Source organism: Canis lupus, chromosome 1, assembly GCF_048164855.1.
Source record: "Canis lupus baileyi chromosome 1, mCanLup2.hap1, whole genome shotgun sequence".
NCBI lineage: Eukaryota > Metazoa > Chordata > Mammalia > Carnivora > Canidae > Canis > Canis lupus.
In genome coordinates this window covers 59,643,750-59,667,488 of record NC_132838.1, presented here as the reverse complement: position 1 = coordinate 59,667,488, position 23,739 = coordinate 59,643,750, and the positions used below count along the sequence as shown (strand labels likewise).

General features: G+C 41.2%; 1 protein-coding gene and 1 long non-coding RNA gene across 8 annotated transcripts in view; one reads left to right on the top strand and one right to left on the bottom strand.

The window, feature by feature from the left end:
- Nucleotides 1–23,739, top strand: part of MCM9 (minichromosome maintenance 9 homologous recombination repair factor) — a 123,976-nt gene that overhangs the window by 91,399 nt on the left and 8,838 nt on the right. For 3 of the 7 annotated variants that reach the window (XM_072831810.1, XM_072831791.1, XM_072831802.1), the window contains one exon: nt 3,015–5,762. The exons of 3 other annotated variants lie outside the window; for them this stretch is intronic. In XM_072831810.1, coding sequence (XP_072687911.1) covers nt 3,015–4,479 — 1,465 coding nt within the window. In that variant the 3' untranslated portion in view covers nt 4,480–5,762. Of the gene's footprint in view, nt 1–335; nt 2,056–3,014; nt 5,763–23,739 lie in introns of those variants that run through there. One more of the 7 variants, XM_072831843.1, reaches the window with a different exon arrangement.
- LOC140636610 (uncharacterized) lies at nt 5,539–12,351 on the bottom strand. Its single transcript, XR_012033833.1, has 2 exons — nt 12,265–12,351; nt 5,539–12,014 (listed from the first exon to the last, which is right to left on the bottom strand). It is a non-coding gene; the product is annotated as an uncharacterized lncRNA (long non-coding RNA).

Genomic DNA, 23,739 nt, shown 5'->3' with positions numbered 1-23,739 from the left:
TTATTCTCAATGTTTTTAAAGCTTTCTTCCAAGCATAATAAATATGTGATCTTTATGATGTAACCCTGGTGAAAGAAAATCGCAGAAAACTGAGGCCCAGACTGCTTTCAGGCCAGCTGAAGCTAGCATGTGGCGAAAGTTAGACAAGTGGAGATAACTAGTACCCTCCTGGTTCATTAGTAACAGTTCTTGACCCTCCCTCAGCATCATGGTTTTCCTTCCCTACATGCCCAAATCCATGCCTTTTAAATTTTTACATATTTCATAAACTAAAAAAATTCCCAGTGAGAATGATGTATTTTGTTAAAGAGGAAAATTTGTTTCTCATCCCACAGGGTAACAACTCAAGAATGACAAAAACAGTGTTTCAAAACTCAGCTTTCTAATGATTTGTTGAAACGTGGACACATGGGAAGGAACATGGCATGTGCATTACCTAAAGAATTTTCGCCCAGCTTTAATGTTTGCGTGCTCTGTGCATACATGAGCTTTTAAAAAGCTAGATGTTGAGTGCATTCCTGTGAAACGTGACTGGGCAATGGCAAAGGTGTCCATATGAGTATCTTTGTGATCAACACAAATGGCCCTGCAATGCCCTGAGTCTAGCAGTTGGCATTGCCCTCAAGCTGGGAGCTAGTAAATGGATGCATGTGGAAGCAGAGCAGCTGCTGAAGGAGGATTTGGGGATTGCCATGGGGTTGTTGACTGAATAAGTAAAACCTTGATAACTCTTTTCCTGCTTTTCTCCTTTTGCTTGCTGCCTTCATGCAGTAGCATTCTCTCCAAAAATCCTAAAACTCCAGCACAGCCTTCCTGGGAAAGTGTGGGGACTGGCTTTGTGTTGCTGATACCCAGGTGCCAGCCTGCAGTAAACTTGCCATTTGTATGAAATCAACCCACTTTACTTTTGGTCTCCTGGGTCTTTAATGATCCAGAACATGGTGTTAAGATGAAAGCTGTTCCTTCAGTTCTTTTATGATTTGATATAGCTGGGCCTTTTCAGGCCTACCGTGGGACTGGCTTGGCTTTTGGAGAGGCTGCTCATTTCGACTGACCAGTCCACTGGTCATGTGGACTACCAAAAGCTGTCATATGCCGGATTCAAGAAGGAAAGGAATATGAATGAAGCTCAGAATCAGTGTTATGTGATAGAAAATTCAAAATGACCCTCCTGGAGGGAAAGAAGACGAAAAAAAAGAATTGGTAACGATCTAAAAAAAAAAAAAACAAAAAACAAAAAAACAGGATTCTACCTTAAAATATGCTTTTTTTCTGGTATGTCTTTGAAATGCAAAGGCATAATGGGTGTTGATCCTCAAAGCCACAAAACCGGGTGCTTTGCAAATGAAAGTGAATGACCTCCAAGACACATCTAAAGCCAGTCTTACCATGTGAGAAGAGTTCAAGTAGCATATAAGTAGCATATGGGTTTATCCCCTTAGGAAAGAGTTCTTATCCCTTAAGGAGATGATATATGAGTAATAAAACTTATTTGTATTTTTATTACACTTTTCTTCTGGAAAATGCTTGCTAGTGATGGCCAGCCTCAAATGGTGACCATTCATATCCACCTGGAAACAGAATGCAAAGAAGCTGTATTTTAGGAAGGTTTGGTAAAACTGCAGACATTTTATATCAGAGAGAATTTAATTCCCAAAGTCAGAATTAAACTAAAATGGTAGGGCTAAATTATTCTATCCCTCTAAAATTCCCTATCTTTTAGAACATTTTTATGGAGCATAGTAGATAGTAGTAATTTTGAAAGCTATTTCATTTTTGTTTGGTTATCACTACAATAAATATGGATTTTGCTGTATTGATGTGTCCAAATCTACAGTGAGTGAATATAACCCAGTATTTTTATAATAATTTTTTGTGGGTTTATTCCTGTTCATAAGAGGTAATACATGTTCCTTATATTTTGGAAAGTAACAGTAATAAATTAAGAAAGCAAAAATCACTTATAATCTTATTTCCCAGAGAGGCCTACCATTAACATTTTAATGTATTTAAATATATTTAAATTTAAAATTCATTTAAATTTAATGTATTTTCTTCTATGCCTTTTTCTATGAGTACACATGATTTTTAGAATAATTTACTCATCTTCTTTTTGGTTTAGTTCCTTTTCAAATTTAACACATGGAAGCAGGGTCATGTTGCCCCTTACACTGAGAAGCTATTTCTGGGTTGTTAGGAAGGGCTTTCTGAAGGACTTCCTTTTGAGAAACTATCATCTTTGTTACAAATTGGTCATCTGGCATTATTTCATGTTTCTAATCTGCCCAAGATTAAAAATGAATATCACTGATCAGATCCTTCATTCTGGGAGGTCAGTAGATTTCACCTCTGTGTCAACTTGATAGAGAGTAGTTACCCAGAACACATGTTGAAACATGGCTGCCTCTGCAGGAAAGATGTTACAGTTGCCTAGGGGAAGAGTACCATGAGCATGATGCCACAGGGACACTATGAGCTGTGGTACAGAGGAATTATGGTCTCTACTCCCAAGGAAGGTGACTTCTAGGTGCACTAACATTCAGTACTCAGGTAGAGACGTGAGGAGATCATAATTTCTGCTCTTCCACTTTGTTTCTGATCTGCAAACCAGTTATGAAACGACTTGATCAGTGATTGGCCAGTGTGCAAATAGCTACAAGTCTGTCTCGTAGCAGAATGTTTAACAGGAGAGATAAGAATGAGCATTTTACATTGACCTTCAAACAATCTTAAATGATTTAAATGGACTTGCAGTGAGAGCTAAAAAAGTAGACAAATCTGTTACTTCATTTCCTTTATTTCACTAGGTTTTAGAATGATTATTGGAGCACTTAGATTCTATACTGATGAAAAAGGATAATTTTCTCCTGCTGCTGTAAAGAGACTGTATTTGGTATTTACTTGGAATTATGTTGGACTCAAGCCCTTTAGATGGCATCTCAGAGACTAAGCAAATGGAAAGGTTAAAGCAAATTATCTTCAATACATGTTTTCCTTATTTATCTCTGCTACAGGTTACAGAATCAGAGTGTGTACCAATCCCAGCCACAGGCAGTGGAGGTAGAGACTAACCCAGGATCCTCAAAAAGTGATTCAGGAGAAGCGTCAAAGTTCAGAATCTGGTCAGCACAGCAGGAAGTAAACTGTAGCATGCTGACATCCTTTACTGGAAGCAGTCCTGAGGGAAGCCCATGTCCCGATCCCTTATCCCATCAGGGTCCTAGTAGATCAACAAATAGAAAACATTCAGCTGAGTGCAAAAATAGGAAAGATGACGGTATGGATTGGTTTGACTCCATAGCAACTTATCAGCCTAAATCTAAAAACACTCTTCCTGTATCTCCCAAAACAATTGGAGGAAAAATGGCCTTGCAAACCTTCAAGAACAAATCTCAGGGTAAAGAAAAGGGTGAGCCAGGCCAAAGGAATGCATTGGAAACTGGACAGCTTTCAGCACCAGGAGAGACAGAAGCTCCATTGAGGCCAGACCATGTTGAAGGTGAAGAGGCAAAAAAGGCAGCAGTAGTTTCTGAAGCAGCAATACCTGTAGGTGAGTCGGACTCAGTGCTAACCCATCATGTCTCCAGGAAACTGCACCAGCTGCGCAAGGCAAGGGCCCAGGAGTTGTGCAGAAACCCCGCCAGGGTGCCTTTACAGCCCACAAGCCCTTCTCATGCTCCGTCCAGTCCTGTATGTAGCCCACAAGGAACATTGGAGACTCCTAAACGAAAGAGACAAAAATCCCTTGCTCAGCTGGAAGAGCCCAAACTTGAAAGTGTTGAGGGTCCAGGTCCCCCATTGGCCAAACTGGCAAAATTTACTTTCAAACAGAAGTCAAAACTGATCCACTCCCCTGAAGACCACAGTTCTGTGATTCATGCAACTAAAGTAGCAGTTCCGAGTGCTAGAATTGCCCGTAGAACAAGAAGAGAAGCAGCTCTGCCTGGGAAGGGTCCACAGAAGTTGGTGTCTACCTTGGGAAGCAGAAGCTCAAATCAGCCACAGGATAAGGCAAAGGAGAAGTCCCAGCAGGCACCAGAGGAAGACAGATCAAAAGAGAAAGGCAAACATGGCCCTGAAGGGAAAGTGACCCAGCCTGAATTCGAGCTTGGGAACCAGACTGGGCATTCTCATCTTGCTTGTCAAAGAGACAGAAAGGAAGAGGTCTCATGCCATAACAAAAGCAGCAAGGTTCATGCTTGCACATTAGCCAGATTGGCAAACTTCTCCTTTACTTCCCCCTCTGAATCCAAATCAGAATCCCCTCCTCCTCCTGAAAGTAAGAACCAAGGGGAGAGAGGCTCAAGCCCTCCCCCTGGGGCTGTGGCTACAGTGCTTGGCAGGAAAAGGAAAACTTTTCAGCTTGAAGGGTCCACTGAGAGATTGATTCTTTCCAAAAAATCTCTCTTTTCTTTATCAGAACTAGATGACGAAGCATTGGATTTTGATTGGGATGAAGAAATGAGAAAAAAACCTTAATCATGAAAAGCTTACTGATCAAATTTCAGCCACACCAACTCCACGTACCACCTTCAGGATATCGACATGGTGTTTATATATGTGCAGAACTCTTGGCCATATTGAGTACCATTTTGAATTATCAGCTTCCCCAACAGGTTTTATAATTTCAGGTTTATCTTCGTGACTTGAAAAGTTGTGTAATCAATGTCAGGCAACATGATACCAGCACCTGAATTGACATTGTGCTTAATTTTGCTGCATATGGAATACTTGTATTCCCAAAGATGTTTCTAGGTTTTTTTTGGGGGGGGGGTGTTTGTTTGTTTGGCTTTGTTCTCCTTTATTTATTATTATTATTTTTTTAATTGGGGGTTGGATCTTCCCGAGAATGCTTCCTCCATTCACTCAGAAACAAATGCCCAGAAAGTAGCCTTCGTAAAGCTAACAAGTTAAATGAACTCTTTTTTCCTTCTTCACCCAAGATGTGCAAAGTGTAGTGAATATTTATTATGCTTTGCCAAAATCATGTGATTTTTCTAATATTTTTGTTTATTCTCATGTGTCAGATTAGATGTGACTAATGCTTTTCCTCCTTTGAGAGGTATCCTTACAATTCCATGGTATTCCTAAAAAATCTGGCAACTTTCTGAAGGTTAAACTGTAGCTTTCAGAAGTATTGACCTTTTGAGTTTTCCCTGTTTTCTTGAGCAAACATTTTGTCCTTCAGATTCTTTGTATCATTAGGAGATGTACCTTCAACACAACTTAAATCCTGTGTGTGGCTAGGAGAATGTACAGTAATCTCAATAATATATCATGGCATCTACCCAAGTGGTTAATATGGAAATGTAATTCCTACTAAATTATGATTCATTTGTCTTTAAAGCGAAGCAAATGATGACTGTTTGGTAGAAATAGACAACTCAAGCTTTGTCTTAAGTTCTTTTAAAATCACTTCTTTTGGATTCTAGCAGGGGCTGTTAGGATTCTATAATTACAGACTTTCTCTTCTGAATTATGAATTTTTAAAATAATAAAGAATCTTTCATTGTCTGAGGCGCTTTTAAATGTGAAGAATACCCAAAACTATATGTACTTCATTTAAGAGTTGCTTCATTAGGGCAGCCCCGGTGGCTCAGCAATTTAGTGCTGCATTCAGCCAAGGGCGTGATTCTGGAGACCTGGGTTTGAGTACCACGTCAGGCTCCCTGCATGGAGCCTGCTTCTCCCTTTGCCTATGTCTCTGCCTCTCTCTCTCTGTGTCTCTCATGAATAAATAAATAAATCTTTTTTTAAAAAAAGAGAGTTGCTTCATTAAATTCATACCAGAAAAAATCAAGGAACCCCAAATTTTCCTGAGCATTTAAATGTTAATTCCAAAAAAACAAAAAACTAAATAAATAAATGTTAATTCCAAAATTAATTCAATTTTCTGAAAAATTTTAAACTGTGAGTTCAAATCCAGTATGGATGAGTCTTTTGAAATAACACTTTAAACAGCTGGTGAAAGACATATGTAAGCAGTGATTATAAAATGTATTAATGTGCATTCATTTCAACCTATTCTAAGACATGAAGACCATGGTTTAGGTAATGTCTTGTTATTTCCATACTTAATAACTTCCTAGTGTGATATGATTCTTAATGTGATCTGTTCTGAATGTCTCAGTATTAGTACTTTCCTGAGTTTCAGTAGTCTGACCAGAAATGAGGGAAAAAGAGAGGATCTGGGTTATTGAGCAGATGACCAGTTGAGTGTTGGTCTAGACACGATCTGGTCTGATTGTGTAGTAGATTGGGGTAATTCAAACCTGACTCACCATGCCGAGCTTGGTTTTTTTGTTTGTTTTGTGTGTGTGTGGTAAACTTTTAATTCCTCTTCTTATAACTGTTTGACACTTGGTATCTTGCAGTTATGGTGTATTAAGCTATGCATGGCTGACCAGTCTAATCTTTTGGCTTGTCACTTGGGCATTTTGATTTATTCTGTTTTTATTATTTAAAATGGCTGTATTCCTTATTGGGAATCTTGATTCTAGGGCTTTCATTTCTTGGAGTGAGGGATTTAGGTTATGTAGTTAACTTCTCTCTTCAGAACATTGAATAATTCATGTTTTAAAATACAGTGTTGAATTGTCTCTCTTCCTTTATTATTGTATATGACCACCTAGGCCATCTGCTACCTGGTTATGATTTGTGCTCACCATACATCCTATTACTTAGGCTAATAAATCCACTCTATTTATTATTTTAGTACCTTCTGCCAGGATCGCTTGGCCAAGTTCCAAGTTCCATGTATTTTTTCTTTGATGCTTACCCAGTTAGAAATAACTATATATGTAAATATTGTAAACAGACAAAATTATTAGAAGGAATAAAATACTCACTATGGGGGTGTCTGTGTGACTCAGTTAAGCATCTGCCTTCAGCCCAGCTCATGATCCCAGAGTCCTGGGATGGAGTTCCATGTCAGGCTCCCTGCTCATCAGGGAGTCTGCTTCTCCCTCTCCCTCTGCCCTTGCCTTGTTTGTGCTTTCTCTCTCTCTCTCAAATAAGTAAATAAAATCTTAAAAAAAATACCCAATATGAACACTCCCCTACTTACCAAAAAATTAAACTTGTATCACAGCCTACTCTTGTATTACAATTAACTTGCTGTGCTTGAATTTGATGCCTAAAGTCTCACAGTTGGTCAATAGGAAGCCCCATTATGTTGATGCCAATGTCCTTTGAGGACTCTGACATTTCTAAAAGTATCCATAGTATCTGAAGACAACAGTATGCTCCAGACACGTTTTGATTTTTTTTCCTGCCTCAAGTCTTAGAATCAGTTACCCCCTAAGGCAGTCTATTCTGTTTATGGGCCTGTGGTATTACAGGCCAACTCCTGGTCTCGAGGGTGCACAGAGGAGTCAGCAGTGGGCAAAAGGAACCACTGTTGTTGGCTCCCTGTAGTAGTTTCAGAGCTGAAAATGTCTAATGTCCTGAGGTCACATTTAATCCTGCTGTGTCCTATTTTTTTTACACTATGTGATTTTACAAGACTTTCTCTTACATGGTATTTAGTGTGTACCAAAGAAGCACATAGGCATCTTGGGGGAAATAGGTACAGTCTCAAATCATATTTCTGGTCAGAGAAGGAAAGTATAAAAATAACTAGTTCTAAATCAAATGTCAGAACATTTTTATTTTAGGCCAGTGAAGTCCTTGAAAACATTTTAATGTAAAATTATTTTTTAAAGTTTTATTTATTTGAGAGAGAGAAAGAGAATGGTGGGAGGTAGGGGCAGAGAGAGAGGGAGAGAGGATCTCCAGCAGACTCTCCGCTGAGCACAGAGCCCAATGTAGGGCTCGATCCCACGATTCTGAGATCATGACCTAATCTGAAGTCAAGAGTCAGACACTTAACCAACTGAGCCATCCAGGTGCCCTAATAATGTAAATTATTTAAGCACAAAAAAATTATACCCAATTTTCTTTGTGAGAAGACCAAACCAGAATTTTAATTCTATCATAACTATGTAAAAGAAATGAGTTTTCTGACACTGTAAAAGATAGTGTCTTCAGTGAATATGTGATAGTCTAGAATAGGGATTTTATGATTGTAATTGTTAGTGTTTCTTAGAAATACAGACAGAATAAACTTATTATTCTGATATCTTTAACTATTTGGCTTAATTTAAACTTAAGCTTTTCCTGAAGATATACCAAAACTTTAATAATAGATATCTACTCTTGGTTGACAAGTTTTAATTGTAACACACACTATACTTCCATTCCTTCCTCAAGCGCTAAACCCACCCAGCTGGTAGAATGACTGGAAGACCAATTCTAGGTCAACCACAGGGAGGATACCTAGAGCTCACTTTTAGCCAATCACAACATTTGGGAATTCAGAACCAGCCTACACCGAAAGCCTAGGGCACCGGGGACTCCCTGTGACAGCCTAGTTCCAAATGGAACAGTGTGGCAGGCTAGGCCACTGCATATTCCTCAGTGTTCAGAACAACACCTTCCTTGTCTGCTTTCCATATTGTTAACGCTCAAGAAGGGTAAAAGAAGGCTCCTGGCTCACGTAAATACTCACTGCAATAGGAGTCCATGTCCCGTGTGTAAATGCCATACCCTCCCTCCGCCCGGTATATGGGGAGCCATTACCACACATCCCCTTCACTGTTTCTCAGAAGACCTACATAGGAAGCGGTGGTAATTTCTCCCTATGATTCACTTTTCTCTGGTTCTATACTATCTGTCCTCTTAAAGGCTTAAAAATAGTCTAAATTTAACATTTGTATTAAATGTTAACCGTGTATTAATATTATTTAATATTTTAAAGTGAACTTGACAAATGTTAAATTAGGCTTACCTAAATTGTTGATGTGTCCATGTAAATATGCCAATTCAAGATAGGTCCCAGAAGGCAAATAAGATATACAAGAATTAGGGTATGTTATTCATCTTGTGAACACCAGCAGTTTTTAGGCTACTCTTCTCTGTATTTGGTTAGAACTTTAATTAAGCCTTGGCCAAGTTGAACCACCAGAAAGCAACATTCGTAGCAGGTGCATTTTTATGTGCAAATAAGCATGGTTTAATTTAGGACTTTCATAATAAAGCCAGCCTGTATTGAAATACTGCTTAATACTTCAGATCTAACTTTCTCAGCCTGCTGATACCTAAAGGAGACCAGGTAGCCTAGCAAATTGAGAATCGGGCAAATCTGGTTCTAGAACGATCACTAGCCAGCCGTGTGACCTTGCTGTCTTCAAGGATCTTTCCAGAGAAGCAGAGGATTAGACATTTCCGATTCAGGTATTACCAAGTTACAAAAAGGGAAAACTCAGAAGCTGGCTGGAATAAACGGTTCTCTGTAAGGGCGCCTGAGTGGCACAGTCAAGTGCCCAACTCTTGGTCTCCATTCAGGTCATGATTTCCCAGTCCTGGCATTGAGCCCCGAGTTGGGCTCGTGCTCTGTGTGGAGTCTGCTTGAGATTCTTCCTCCCTCCCTGCCCCTCTGCTCCCACCCTCTCTTTCTCAAATAATCTTACAAAAAAAGAAAAAAAATTCCCTATAAGGGAATCTCATTAAGGGCAGGAAACAAAGTCTGACCAGGCTACACAATCCTAGAACTAGAAAGTTCTCTTGGCTTCTCTGGGGTTCTCAAGGTCCCTTGTCGTGCTGCTTTTGGTGAGAGTGCTACCATTTACTCTCTGCTGACTTGCTTTGTGTGCTAACTCAGGGTTTCTCTGCCCTGGGTTCCTTGTAGATTTTAATCTACCTTGGGGCCTGGCTCCCAGCTGTGCCCTTTTTCTCATCTTTCCAGAGAATTCACCCATCTTCATCTTACAGATTCAGGGTCAGTGTTCACTTGCTTCAAGAGGATGTGGAGGGTTGTGGGAGTGAACAGCCACCTGGTGCCAGTAGCACCCAGAGCTATGGGCAGAGTCAGAGTCAGTCTCCACAATGGGGTGGGAGGCCTGCCCTGGCCAGTCTGTCACACTTCTGTGTTTTAGGTTCTGTAATTCTATAACCTTTATTATTTACTGGTTGAGAGAGCTTGTCTCTAAGCGTACTTGGATCATCTTTCCTGAGGGAGCCATGTAAATTCTGGCCTGACCTGACCTGACAGCCACCAGGTGTTTTCCAAGGATTGCAAACCGCTCTGGGCTTGTTGGAAGTGCAGTTCAGGCTTGCGGCCACGGGGGGAGCTGTTCGCCGTGTCACTCGTTACCAGGCTTCCATTTTCCTGCATAAATTTATCATCATAATTACTATAGGTTTTAGAAATACTTGGACGAAAATCAAAATAGATGGGAGTATGTAAAGGATATTACCCGGAAACTCTGCTTTAGGAATAATCTCTGCAGTTAAGATAGATTTTTAACATTTTCCAAATTTTCGACTTCATGATTTTGCCAACAAAGCAGGGACTAGATCCACTGTGATGGGAGGAAGATGCGTGTTATAGGCCTATTGTAACCCTTAGTCCAGGATAACTTTAAATCGAGGATTCACATAACATTGATTGTTAACAATCTTGTTTTATCATTGTTGGGAAATTAAACTGCTTTGTAAGAAGGGAAACCCCAGGCTGCCTTGAGGGCCCTGGCACATCAGAGACCTTTGATTTGCTGCCTTCGAGACGACTCTGGGAAGGGGGATGACACTGTTCCCTGGAGCACAGGAAACTCCTGGAGAGACTCCTTAATTTACAGACTTTGCTCCTAAGAACTAGTAAAGATGGAAAAATAATGTTATCTGTGTAACAACCCATCCTTGAATGGGAAGTCACCTGCCAAACACTGTCCAGTCATTTTTCTTCCCAACATCATTATGTGTTCATTAAAGTTATAGGAGCCATGAATTTTTAATTTCAATTTAACATATGGATGTTACAATAGTTTTCTCCAAAATGCTACAATAAACTAAATTTCAAAGAAACTTTGACCACGAATTAAATTCATAGCAGTTGAAATTTTCCTGAATTGGTTTTAAGCACTTGTTTACCCTGATGAAATTTTAATCACAGCACAGCAGGATCAATCAATATTAGTACTTACTTTTCAAAACATATTTAATACATGACACTTGATTTTCACATCCATACTATTCATAATTCAGGTGACATCCACTGTGATTCTCCACAAATAGGAGAAAAGCTCAGACATTTAAGTAGTTTCTTTTAAAGAAGAGATGTGTGTTTCTTTTTTTTAGAGTGTTCTTTTTAAGTCTATTTATTTCGGTAATCTGTACACCCAACATGGGGCTTGAACTCACAACTCCGAGATCAACAGTCACATGCTCTCAACTGAGCCAGCCAGGTGCCTCTAAGTAAATTTTTTTTTTTTAAAGAATGTCTTTAACATACACTATTTGAAAAATCAGGTTCTGGAACATACTTCTCAACTCCCTTCACTTTTTATTGCTCCATTAAAAATATCTACTGATAAAGGGTAAAAGTTATCTATTTAGATTGCTTACTATTTGCTAATTATTCCTGAAGCACTTCTCAATATTTAGATGATAGTAGTATTAACTCATTTAATCCTCCCAGCAATCTCTAACATTGGTAGTATTGTTATTCTCATTTTATAAATTAGGTAACTGTAGCCTAGAGATACTAAATAACCTGACCAAAGTTACATTATTAGTGTCAGTCTAAATAAAAAGGTAAACTGAGGCAAGCTTGAATTACCAGAAACCTAGTTTACTTGGGAATAGCAGAGAAATTGCAATTTGGAAAACACATGCTATTGCAAGTCCCGGGGAATCTGATGAGGGCTTGGGATGACCTGTATGTATGGGCAAGGAGTCCAAAGATGGGGTCATCCAGCCAGGGTTCAAAAAGTAAGGTCATTGGCTTGAGGATGAGGAGAGACTCCTGGCAGATGTTCCCTGGTCAGAAGGTAAAGCTGTGTCTTGCATTTCCAGGAAATTAGGCCCTCTGTTCTTAAGTTCCGTTCTTCAGAGGCACTTGAATGAGATTCTCCATTTTATATCCTCCTTTCTGCTTTAGACTGAAGTCCTCCCACCATAGTAAGTGATGTTAATTCCTACAGTGAGAGAGGAAAGTATCACCCAGAAGAAAGTCCTCGCTTTGCCCCTTCTGGACACGGCCCAGCACCCTCCCCAGGCCCCTGCCTTCCTGTATCATTTCCCCATTGGTTCAAAAAAACAAAACAAGAACACCTCGCTTGACTCTATTTCCCTCACTGTGTCTGTGTTTCCCTCAGAGTTGTCTGTGCCCTGTCTCCAGTTGTTATCCCCACTGCAGAGCCCACCCCATGGCATTTTTGGCCTCACCACTGCGTCCAAGCAGCCTTATCAAGGTGACCTTCAGTGCTCATTCTCTGGCCTGATCTCAACTTGATTTGATGGAGCTGATGACTCTCCCCTCCCTGAAATCTTTCATCACTCGTCCTCCAGGACAGCACATGCCTGTGGTTTTCTTACCTCTTCCGGCCTCCTCAGTCTTTATGCAACTTCTCTAGTTTCTCCTCTTCCCACAGACCTTTAATGTTTGAGTGGCCCAGGGCTCTTTTCTATCCCCGTTATTTTCATGGAATCTTGGGGCTCTCAGAGCCTACCTCTTGGCTGATGATGCCCTTTCCTGGGCTCCAGATACCAGTAGCAAACTCCTATCCAATATATCTGCTTGGTTATCTAAAGGACATCTGGACCTCAACGTATTCCAAATTACACTCCTGATCTTGTCCCCCTCCCCCCCAGATTTGTTCCTTTCCCAGATTGTCCATCTTGGTAAATTAAACGGATATTCTATCCTTCCAATGTTTGGGTCAACCATTTGAATTGTCCTTCACAATTTACTTTCTCCTGTATCTCACACCCCATCTCTCAGCAAATCCAAAGGGCTATTAAAAATATATCCAGAATCTAGACACTTCTCACCAAATTTGCTATCCCCCCCAATTCAAACCACCACTCTTTCTTAACCTTACCACCCTCCTTGACTCCCTACAGGCTGTTCTCAGCACAATAATCAAAGTGATGCTGTTAATAAAGTCAGGTCATGATAACTTTTACGCTAGACGCCCCCTGGAGGGCTCCCCACCCATTCCAGGTAAAAGCCAAAGTCCTTATAATAAAGACCTCTAAAGCCCTACACATTTGGCCACATGCTACCACCTGCTACCACCAGCCTTGCTGTTACTGTAGTTCTCCAGACATGAACCAGCCTCCAGGCCTTTTCCCTTACTGTTCTATCTATGCTTTGCTCATCCCCTGAAGGTGGTCACACTCACCTTCTTCAAGATTTTGTTCGACGTCACTTCAGTGAAGCCTACTATAACCTATTCAAATTGCAAAACATTCCTCCCCCGTTTCCCAATTTTCCATAGCATTTTCATCACCTTTAACCCACTGCTGTGTCCCCAGTATTTTAGCAGAGTGCCGGGCACATAGTGGATGTTGAATACATACTGAATGAGACATTTAAGACATTTGAGAGAAGAATGACCATCTAACCTACATTTCCACGTTCCTGCCTCTCTTTTTTTCCCTCCCCAATGTTTGTTCACTAGTGTTGACTGTACATGAGAAGCTGCCTTCACCTTAGAGCCGGGAGACCTGGAGGTAGTTAGGCACGACTTAGGGAAAGCACCTGACAAAAATAGAATGTATTTTATTACAAAGGTCAATTTTGAGGTGTTTAAAAACATTTTCTTAACTGATCTCATTATCACATCTAAGGGACATATGTAGTACATGTCACTGCACTAACCACACTTAGTAGTCAGCTTGCATAATTATGAGAAACAGTTTTCAGAAAATACTCTGTTGATCCTAGAAAATTGCCCTGCCTCTCAAATGCACATTGACTTAGGATTCCAGGACCAAAAGCTGAACAGAAAAACATATGTGGAGGTGGAAGCATAATGGGCAGCAGGCTGCCCACCTCCCCCGTGTTCTGTCCCCGTGAGAGCTCTTAAGATCCTAAGGTTGGTGTTAGTTCATGGAGAGACCCCTTCTGGGTATGGGCTTGCTGGCATTTTTGTACGGGATGCTGGAAGACCATGTGGCCAGAGCTGCCAGGTCCTGACTACTAGGTCCCCTCCTCACTGCAAGGCCTGGTGTCACCACACCCTACGTGTTTCGCACCCCCAACCAATTCTAACTTCCTTTGCCAGTAGGAGGAACTTGGGAGTCTTTGGGTCAGATAAGAATCTCTGTGCATTAAAGGCAACTCATATTCACCCCAAAGATATTGGTGTCCTACCCAGGCTAGATTACAGAAGAAATCCCAAGACTCAGGTCTCCATTGTCATTTCAAAACAAACCAAAACAAAAACAAGCCAGCCAAATACAGATTTAGACCTGATAAAGGGGATTAAGAGTACACTTACGATGAATACTGAGTAGTATATAGAATTGTTAAATCACTATACTGTATACTGTACTCTAACACTGCAGGTTAACTATATTGGATATATTTTTTTTTAATTAGACCTGAGAAATTTCATAAGCAGGTGAACTGAGTCTGGTTTTCTTGTCTCTCTCTGGAGCAAGAGCCATATATGTGCACTGCAGGAATGTCGATGGGTCCCACCCAATGATGTGTATGGACTGCTGTCTTCTCTAGCGCAGAGAGACTTGAGAACATACACAATTGTGAATGCGTGTGTCTCTATGAGATTAGATAGATAGATAGATAATTTATTTAGTTCTCACAGGAACTCTGTGAGAAAAGTATCATTAACCCTGTTTACAGGTGGAAACATGATCAGAGGGACTAAGCTAATTTTTCATGAGCCTACAACCAACTGGTGGTGTCTGGTTGGGGAGGAACTATTTGATTTCAAAGCCAGTGCACTGTCAGCTATACCAGGACAGCTCCCACAAGAGATGTGACTGTATCAGGGCCAGGCCAAAGTCATCTCCCATTGAGTCGTTGTGTGCTTCCAGAAAGAAAAGCCCTTTCCTTATGGTCCCTAACCTGTGACAATAGTGCCAGGCTGATGGCAGGTCTCCTTTTCTCCCCGGGCCCACATTGCGAACCCCCAATGGCTTGGCCTTGGCTCAGCTCATCGAGAGTTGCAGCAATGCTGCAAGGTGGCCGCCCAGTGCCACTCCCAGCGAGGCCATTCACAGCGTATTGGACTGCGGGCATCGTCCACCTATGGACAGCAAGGCGTGGCCCTGCCAAAGTTGCCTTTTTATTTTCATCAAATGTGCACAAATACTTTTTTGTCCATGGAGAAATTCTCCCCATTAAAAAAAGTTTTCAATTGCTGGGCCCTGGACGACCATCCTGGAGGAGGGGGTTGCTTGTTGGTTTCCTGCACTTGCTTGCTTTGGACTGACGGACAATTGCTCTAACGAGCCCATGGCCCGGATGGAAGGGAATCTAGGTCAGCTTGTTCTTTCTGCGGCTCACACCACTAGGGGGCATGAAGCTTCTCTGATAGAAGAACTGAAAAGGCTGGAACGCGTAAATTGTCCAGCAAAAGCTGGAGGCTTGCTGCATTCAACTGTCATGATGAAAACATTTCTTCCAAAACCAGTCTCGTTTGGGCACCTCCAGCAGACACACAGGCCAACCGAGGAGTGGGCCTGGAGAATGGTGAGGGTGCCACAAGGGGCATGCCATTTGGTCATTACAGAAAACCTGCTCCCTCTTCTGAAGGCTCTGAAAATGCCGAAAGAGCAGGATGTAACTGAGCTTTGAAACCCTGTGAGCCATGACATCAGAGTCCATTTCATAAAAGCCTATAATCTGAAAGAATATGCATTTAATAATGTCATTTCTTTGGGAGGTGGGGGGCAAGCAGTCAGATTCCAATTCTACACGATCCTCAGAAAGATTTCACTAATCAGAAGCTTTAAAAAATTCCCAGAATTTCACACAAGAAATAGCCTGCATACATTTTATTGAGATATAATTGACATATAATGTTGTATAAGTTTAAAATGTGTAGCATGCTGGTTGGATAATTTATATATTGCAATAAGATTACCACCCTAACTCTAGTTAACACCCCCATCATGTCATATAATTACCATTTATTTTTTACGAGAGCAATTAGGATCTAGTCTCTTAGCAACTTTCAAGATATAATACAGTGTTATTAACTATAATCACCATGCTGTGCATTCGATCTCCAGAATTTATTCATCTTCTAGCTACAAGTTTGTACCTTTTGACCAACATCTCTCCGATTCAGTCAGCCCCCCAGCCCCTGTTTTACCACCATTCAACTCCCTATTTCTATGAGTCCAGATATTTTAGATCCTACACATAAGTAATTTCATTACAATATTTGTCTTTCTCTGTCTGGTTTATCTTAGTTGAAACACCCTCAAAGATCCATCCATGTTGTCACAAACAGCGGGATGTCCTTTCCCATGGCCAAATAACATTCCATTATATATATAAACATCTTACATCATTATATAACTTACATTGAAGTTTTATATGTGTGTGTGTGTGTGTGTGTATAAAGTCTCACATCTTTAACCTTTAACCATTCATCTGTTGATAGATACTTGTGTTGTTTCCATATCTTGGCTATTGTGAATAATTCTGCAATGAAGAATGCAGGTATCTCTCCAAGATTCTGCTCTCATTTGCTCTGGTATATATCCAAGTGGAATTGCTCTAACATAGAGATTATTGATCTTTTAATTTTTGAGGAGCCTCCGTACTGTTTTCTCTACTGGCTGCACCAATTTGCATTCCTGCCAATAGTGCACAAATGTTCCTGTTTTTCCACATCTTCACCAAGATTTATTTCTTATCTTTTTGAGAACAGCCATTCTAACAGGTGTGAAATGATATCTCATTATGGTTTTGATTTGCATTTGATGATTAGTGATGTTGAGCACTTTCTCATGTACTTGTTGGCCATTTGTGTGTTTTCTTTGGAAAAATATCTATTCTATTCCTCTGCCCAATTTTTAATCAGATTGTGGTTTTTCTTTTTTTTTTTCTTTATAAAATGATCCCCACAATAAGTCTAATTACCATCTGTCACCAGATAAAGTTATTACAATATTATTGACTATATTACCTATGCTATACCTTACATCTTCATGACTTATTCATTTTATAACTGGAAGTTTATACCTCTTAATCCCTTTCACTTATTGTGCCCACTGCCCCAACCCATCCCAGGTACATACTGCTCTCCCTGTCTCCCAGGGAAGGATCCTTGGCCTCCTCTTTCTCTAAACTGTGCTGTCTTGGGGGAGGAGAGAAAGGGTAATGTGGGCCAAATTCCTCTTACCCACTCAAATGCATCCAAACTCTTTTTTGTTGTTGTTTGGTTGGTTTTGTTCCAACAGTGTGCTGGAATTTTTTCCCTGGACACTTGGACTTCTACATAGCCTCCCTTGTCTGTGCATATCTGCCCAAGTCAGCATTTTCCATTTGCTCCCAGTCTACAGCCAGCTGAAAGGAGTTGGAACTAGTTTACAGGCTGCTGGCAGTTCCACAGCCCATACTGGGTCTGTCTGCCGATTGCCCAATGCACAGGTGGGTGAGACTCTCCCAGGTCCCTTGGTGTATGGTGGTGGGTCCCACAACTCTCAAAGAAGCCCTTCTGTTTGTAGATGGTTGCCAAATTTAAGATGTTAAAGGGGACAAAATGAGGGACATCTTAGGCTGCCATGTTGCTGATGTCACTCCTCCCAATAGCCTACATTGGACTGATCCATATTTTAGCATCCATTGGGGTGTGATAATGAAAAGAACATGAGATTGGGGGCTGGATGAGCTGCTACTGGCTGGCATTGTGACTGCCAGAGCACATAATCTGAACACCAACAAAATGACTGTCTCCTCTGTAGGATTGTTCAACACTAACAAATATTTATCAAAGACCTACTGTGTGCCAGCACTGTGCTAGGCCCTGAGGAAGTGCTAGATGATAACACAGCCATGGCTGGTCCCTGCCTCTTGCACATTATGTTGTAGTGAGGATCATATCACCAGGAGGGACTTATCTAACATGACTGCACAGCGCCTGGCACATCACAGCACTTCACACATGGTACTCATTTTCTCCCATCCTTTTCCTCCTTGTCTCTTCCTCTTCAAAAATATAGGCTATAAGGCCAGGTCAAGATTCCCATTGGTAATGTGGGTTTCTAGAAACACAGAGGAGATTCATTCAACTTTACTAAAGGGCCTGCCTTTACTTAGCCCTTACTATTTGCCAGGCAGTGCTAATCTTGAGGGATCTATAGTAGATATTTGTCATTTTTTTATGACCGCCATTATCTAATTCACCTTCCTTACTTGAGAAATTTCCCCACCTTCTCTGACCAGGCTAAAAACATCAACGAGTCACCTTCCCAGTTTCTTCTACATTCAGAGTATTGGTACTTTGAGGCTCAGCCAGTCAGATACATGTACCCCAGTGTAATTTGTGAGCCAGAGAGGGCTTGAAGGAAGTAGGAAGGAAGTAGGGAGGGTGGATAATCCATCATGGGTGAGGGCTATGGCAGATGCTGTGACAGCCTCTAGTTTCTAGCAACAGTTGGCAATGCTAGTGGGAAGGCAGTGCAATTTGGTGTCAAGTGGTCTCTTTGGTGGTGTGGCTTTGAATGTGACCATAGCTGCTTTTAATTTCCTTTCTTCACACCTATTTTCAAGCTTAACTTTCTGATCTTCCTACTGGTTCAGTGAGCTATCCAATTCCTTTTAGCAAAATCCTTGTGTGCTTAAATCAACACAGATAGATTTTGTTCCATGCAGCTAACACCCCAATTGACCCAGGAGGAAAAATGAGTAAGATTCTGACCTCTTCACTTAGGAGCTCCACATACAAATGATTTCAATAGTCCATGGAATGAAGGAAAGATAGGGCATGTTGGTGATATCTACTATAATGAACAATGAGAATCAGTAATGAACACAAATGGTTGTTGACCACGAGGAATTCAGTCTATTGGGAGAGATGAATTCATCAGCAGATAATGGCATAGCAATGTCATAAAGACAAAGCTAGAGACATGAGCAGGGTGTGGTGGAAGCGCCAAGGAGGGACACACCCCAGCTGAAGGCAGGTGGGGATGCTGACTGAAGAAGTCTTTGGAGAAGAGGATGCCGTGTTTGAGCCAAGTCTTCAAGGAAGAGTAAACATAAATTAGACCAATGCAGAGGAGGCTCAGAGGAATAGAAGGCACTCCCTGTGCAAGAGCAAAGGCTCAGGGGAGAGATTCAACCCAGGTGTGTGGAATTACACAAGTTGGTATTGCCAGAACTATTGTACTCTCTGTGAAGAATGAGAAAGTTGTCATGGGTACAGGACTGAATGTGAGGTAAGAGTGGGGAATAGCTGCCTAGGAGAATGAGGGACAGTGTGGACCAAGGATAAGGAAAAAAGATTCAGGGGTGGAGAGGGCTCAGGAAAGACTGGTACCATGATATTTTAGTGGAACCAGCCACATAGCCATCAGATTTTCTCCAGAAATATTTAGGTACCAATGTATAGCAACAAGGAAGGATATTGGTCCAGAATTAGAATTTTGTTTTGAAAATAAACTCAGACATCTGAATTTGGAACACCTGATCTTGGACCAGGTTTGCTCAGGTGAAGTAGGCATGCAGTTGCAACCTTCCTGTGGTTCAATGAGGGAGGAGATATAGGACAGGGGCAAGGAGGGTGGCAGGATATGTCTTGACTGAAATCGGTGACATATGGCCCAAATCCATTTCATGCCCTAATGCAAGGGTCATCATGTTTTAAGTATAGAAGAAAATTGTGATTATAAAATAAATTAAAAAGATAATCATCTCAATTCACTAACCATAGAGGATCAAGATGTTCTTCACATTTTTATAGTATATTGACACAGCATTCATTTCCCCTATGAGGAAAATGTGTAAGTGCTTTTCGAACATTTTAAGGAAAAAACTTGAAATAATTGTGCAAACAATTTACAGAGGGCTTTCAAATGTATAAGGTATTTATTTAACTTTTATAAAAGCCATCTGAAGAGGATGCCTGGGTGGCTCAACAGTTGAGTGTCTGCCTTTGGCTCGGGTTGTGATCCTGGGGTCCTGGAATTGAGTTCTTCATTGGGCTCCCCGCAGGGAGCCTACCTCTCCCTCTGCCTATGTCTCTGCCTCTCTCATGAATAAATAAATGAAATCTTTAAAAAAAAAAAAAAGCCCTCTGAAGTAGACATGATTATTAACCCATTTTAAGAACTGAAAGCAGAGAACTTAAGTGACTTGCCCAAGGTCACATAGGTAGCAGGTGGGAAAGCCGAGATCTGAACACAGATGGTCTGCTCCAGAAGTGGCGCCCTTAACCACGCACTCCACTACCTCTCCTTGGAAATACCATCTCTTCTTCACTGTTACGAGCTAAACTGTGTTCTCTCAAAATTCATAAAGTCCGTACCTTAGAATATGATTGTATTTGGAAAGGGCCTTGAAAAGAGTGATTATGCTAAAGTGAGTCCATTTGGGTGGGCTCTAATCCAATCTGGCCAGGGGCCTTTTAAGAAGAGGAAATTTCAGCACAGACATGTGTAGAGGGAGGAGAGTGTGAAGACACAGCGGGAGAGGACCGTCTATAAGCTGAGGAGAGAGGCCTCAGAAGAAGCCAGTCCTGCCAACACCTTGATCTTGAACTTAGTCTTCAAAACTCTAAGAAAACACCTCTCTGTTGTTTCAGCCATGCAATCTGTGGTATTTTGTTACAGCAGCCCTAGCAAACTATGCCCTCATTGACCATCAGTTAAGAAGGAGCAGGAGACAGGGGAAGCAAAATAGAAATTAATCTTTTAAGTGAACTCCCTTCCTTATTTAAGATACAAAATATGTACATTTCATTAGTTAAGTGAAGCCTAATTGGATCATGTTTTAAGCAAATTAATCTGGGATTCAGTTCTATAATGGGAGTAAAATAAAGCAGGAACGGTCTTCATTTATACAGAAGTAGTATCATAGACAGGAAAGGGCAGCTTAATTAAGGCCAAAGTTGTTTGTTAATTAGCTGTCATCCTCTCCAGTGAGCCTACCAAGGGATGCCATAAACAATTAGAAAGCATGGATTTATTGATGGAAAGATGAGGTAAGCCGAACATTAAGTGCACTGTTTCCTTAGAGGGCACAGTCCTTTCATTAATAATGAATATCGTCTTTCCTCATGTCTTCTGAGTTTCCCACTTCACTGGAATTATTGGTGTGAAACATGAGGCCTTCCACTAGTTACAGGCAATTGAGTGATTCTTAGAAAGTGCAGTAGAGTCGTATTCCAGGGGAAAATAATTTCCAGCATATTTATGATTTTCTCTAATGAATTTGAAACCACATCTGTTTAGTGCCAACTACCTGCAAGGTGGCTGTGGAGGCTTCACTGTGTGTAGGATTCTGGAAATACTCAGGGCTGAGGCCACTGGATGCCTCTTTTCTGAGAAATAAATTAGCAAGTATCTCAGACACAAATCTGAATTGCTTTAAGATCACAAAGCCTTGTTTGTAGATTTGAAAAAATTCAAACTTTGGCCAGTTGGTCACATTTTCAGTTCCCACTCCATGCTTTACAGAGCCATGTGTTTTATGTTTGGAAAAGGTTGTTAAAATTTTAAAAACAGTTTAGTTAAATGTTCCATTTTTACAGAAATTATTGTCTCATTTCTCTCTAGGCCTGAAAGCTCTAGTTCTCCTTTTACCAACTTATTTCTTACTGGCCTTGAAGTGCATCAACATTCTGTGTAGAGTAACACAGGGCTGATGTGGCGTATGTCGCTAGAAAACTCCATCACAGGTCAGGGAAATGGTCAAAACAATTTTTTTCCACCTCAAAAGTCACTGACTTTGATAATAAGATCAAGTGAAGTGCCTACAGGAAAAAGCTAATAGATTCAGAGTTGGGGGAAGGAGTTTCATAATTTCTGGAGACCATATCCAGTAGCTGGCATTCAGTCCAACTTTAAATAAATGAATGGGAAGAAAAGGAGAGGAAAATGGGGAAACGTGGCAAAACCAGAGGAGAGAAATAGAAAGAGACAGCTGGTTTAAAAGAGAAGTAATACAGAGAGAAAAGCAGAGGAAGATGTGCGCAGGCCCAGAGATATGTGAACACAGATACACACACATATGAGAAGGAAAGACACAGAGTCATTCTGGGGTCATATACCCCAATTTCTGTGACATCCTACACCTCATCTTCAGCATGCTGTTGCTTTAAAAGCTGTGTCACATTTGTCACACAAAAACCAAAACAGAAAACACAAATGAAAAACATAAATGAGAAATTAACCCTGTTCCACAAGCTAAAATAAAATAATATGGAAGGCCAAATCTGAATGGACTGGATTCCTCTCTTCTACGTTTATGTGCACTCACACTCGCACGTGCACACACACACATCCTTGATGTTTTTGGATAATGAGAGACTCTCCTGTTCTACTGATCAAACCATAGGGTGGCTCTGCAAAGCCAGCCAGAATGAGATTCGCTGTGATAATGTCTCACATCCACCCCAGAATCTGCCAGCAGCTGGCCGGGCCAACAGGGATGCAAACTGGAGCTGCTTTGACTATATGTAGAAGTGGCCAGAGCCTGTTTTAAACTTGTATTCAAAATCAAACCTGCACTCCTTCTTTCTGAAAATCTCTGATTTTCTCTTCTTTCCTGTTAGGCACCTGCTTTGGGTGCAGTCTCTCTGGCCAGGCCTCCCCTCTTTTTGGCCTCACCTTCTCTCTAGGGCACTCCCACACTGTTCAAGAGGCTGTGCTTCATGGCCTGAACAGAATGGAAATAGTCAAGTGAGAAGAAACATCCAAGCAGGGAGAAGAAAGCTTTTTAAATTCCTTGCCCTTGACTGGTTCTTCTCGAACAGCCTCCGAGATGTGGATCAATCCTGTAAGTACCATGTACCAATATTTCCCATTCTACACTGGTTGGAAGCCTCTCCCTTATTCCTCTTACAAGAATTGTGGTAGAGTGGTCTTTCTGTAGTATACTGGTCTTTTGGCATTTCTGTCTCTCCAAGTGGCTTAGCTGCATAATTTCGCCAACTCAACTCTGCTGATAGTTTAACAGTTAACTGTTGAGTGTGTTTACCTTGGAATTATTCTGAAGGCAGCAACAAATAAAAAAATCTGCTGGGAAAATACAGTAGCAATGCAACTGGTGGCGAGAGCTGATTTGTAAATATACTTTTGTTTTCGAGTCTCCATTCCCCAAGACACCCCCAGAGCTGAGGAGTTTGGTGAATTCTGGGGATGTGTGTGCTGGTAGCTCCTTTAGTGGATGTTCCACCACCTACTCACAGACCACGGGGAACTTCACAGCCAGTACATATGTGGCAGAGGGTGCCAGGCAGCTGAAAATGGAAGTGAGTTGTAGATTTTTCCATCTTTTCATTCAGCTTTCTCGCAAATGCGTGTCTCCTTTCAAGAATCATCGAAATGCCCTTCCTTTCAAGTTAACACTGCAAGGAATCGAAGTCTCATTTCCTGGAAATACAGGGCTGGACGGCAGCCATCTCTCAAATGAGCCCCCGTGGAGAAGACTTGGAGACGTGAGCTCCCAACTCAGGTTTCCGGTTGCGGCCTATTAAATCCCACCTCCTGGAAGCTGAGGTCATGGATTACTTTCTCGTTGCCACCAAGGGGCAGTTCAACTTATACATCCTGTCATTATTGTCTTAGATCGTGCATGACTCAGTCCTCCTTAGCCCATTTCCTCACACGCAGACTTCTAATCAGCTGTGAAAAAATACTATCAGTATCTGTACACTCCAGAGGAGATGTTAATGGGTAAGGGCTGAGGAGCTGCTCTGAACTGGCAATAGCAGG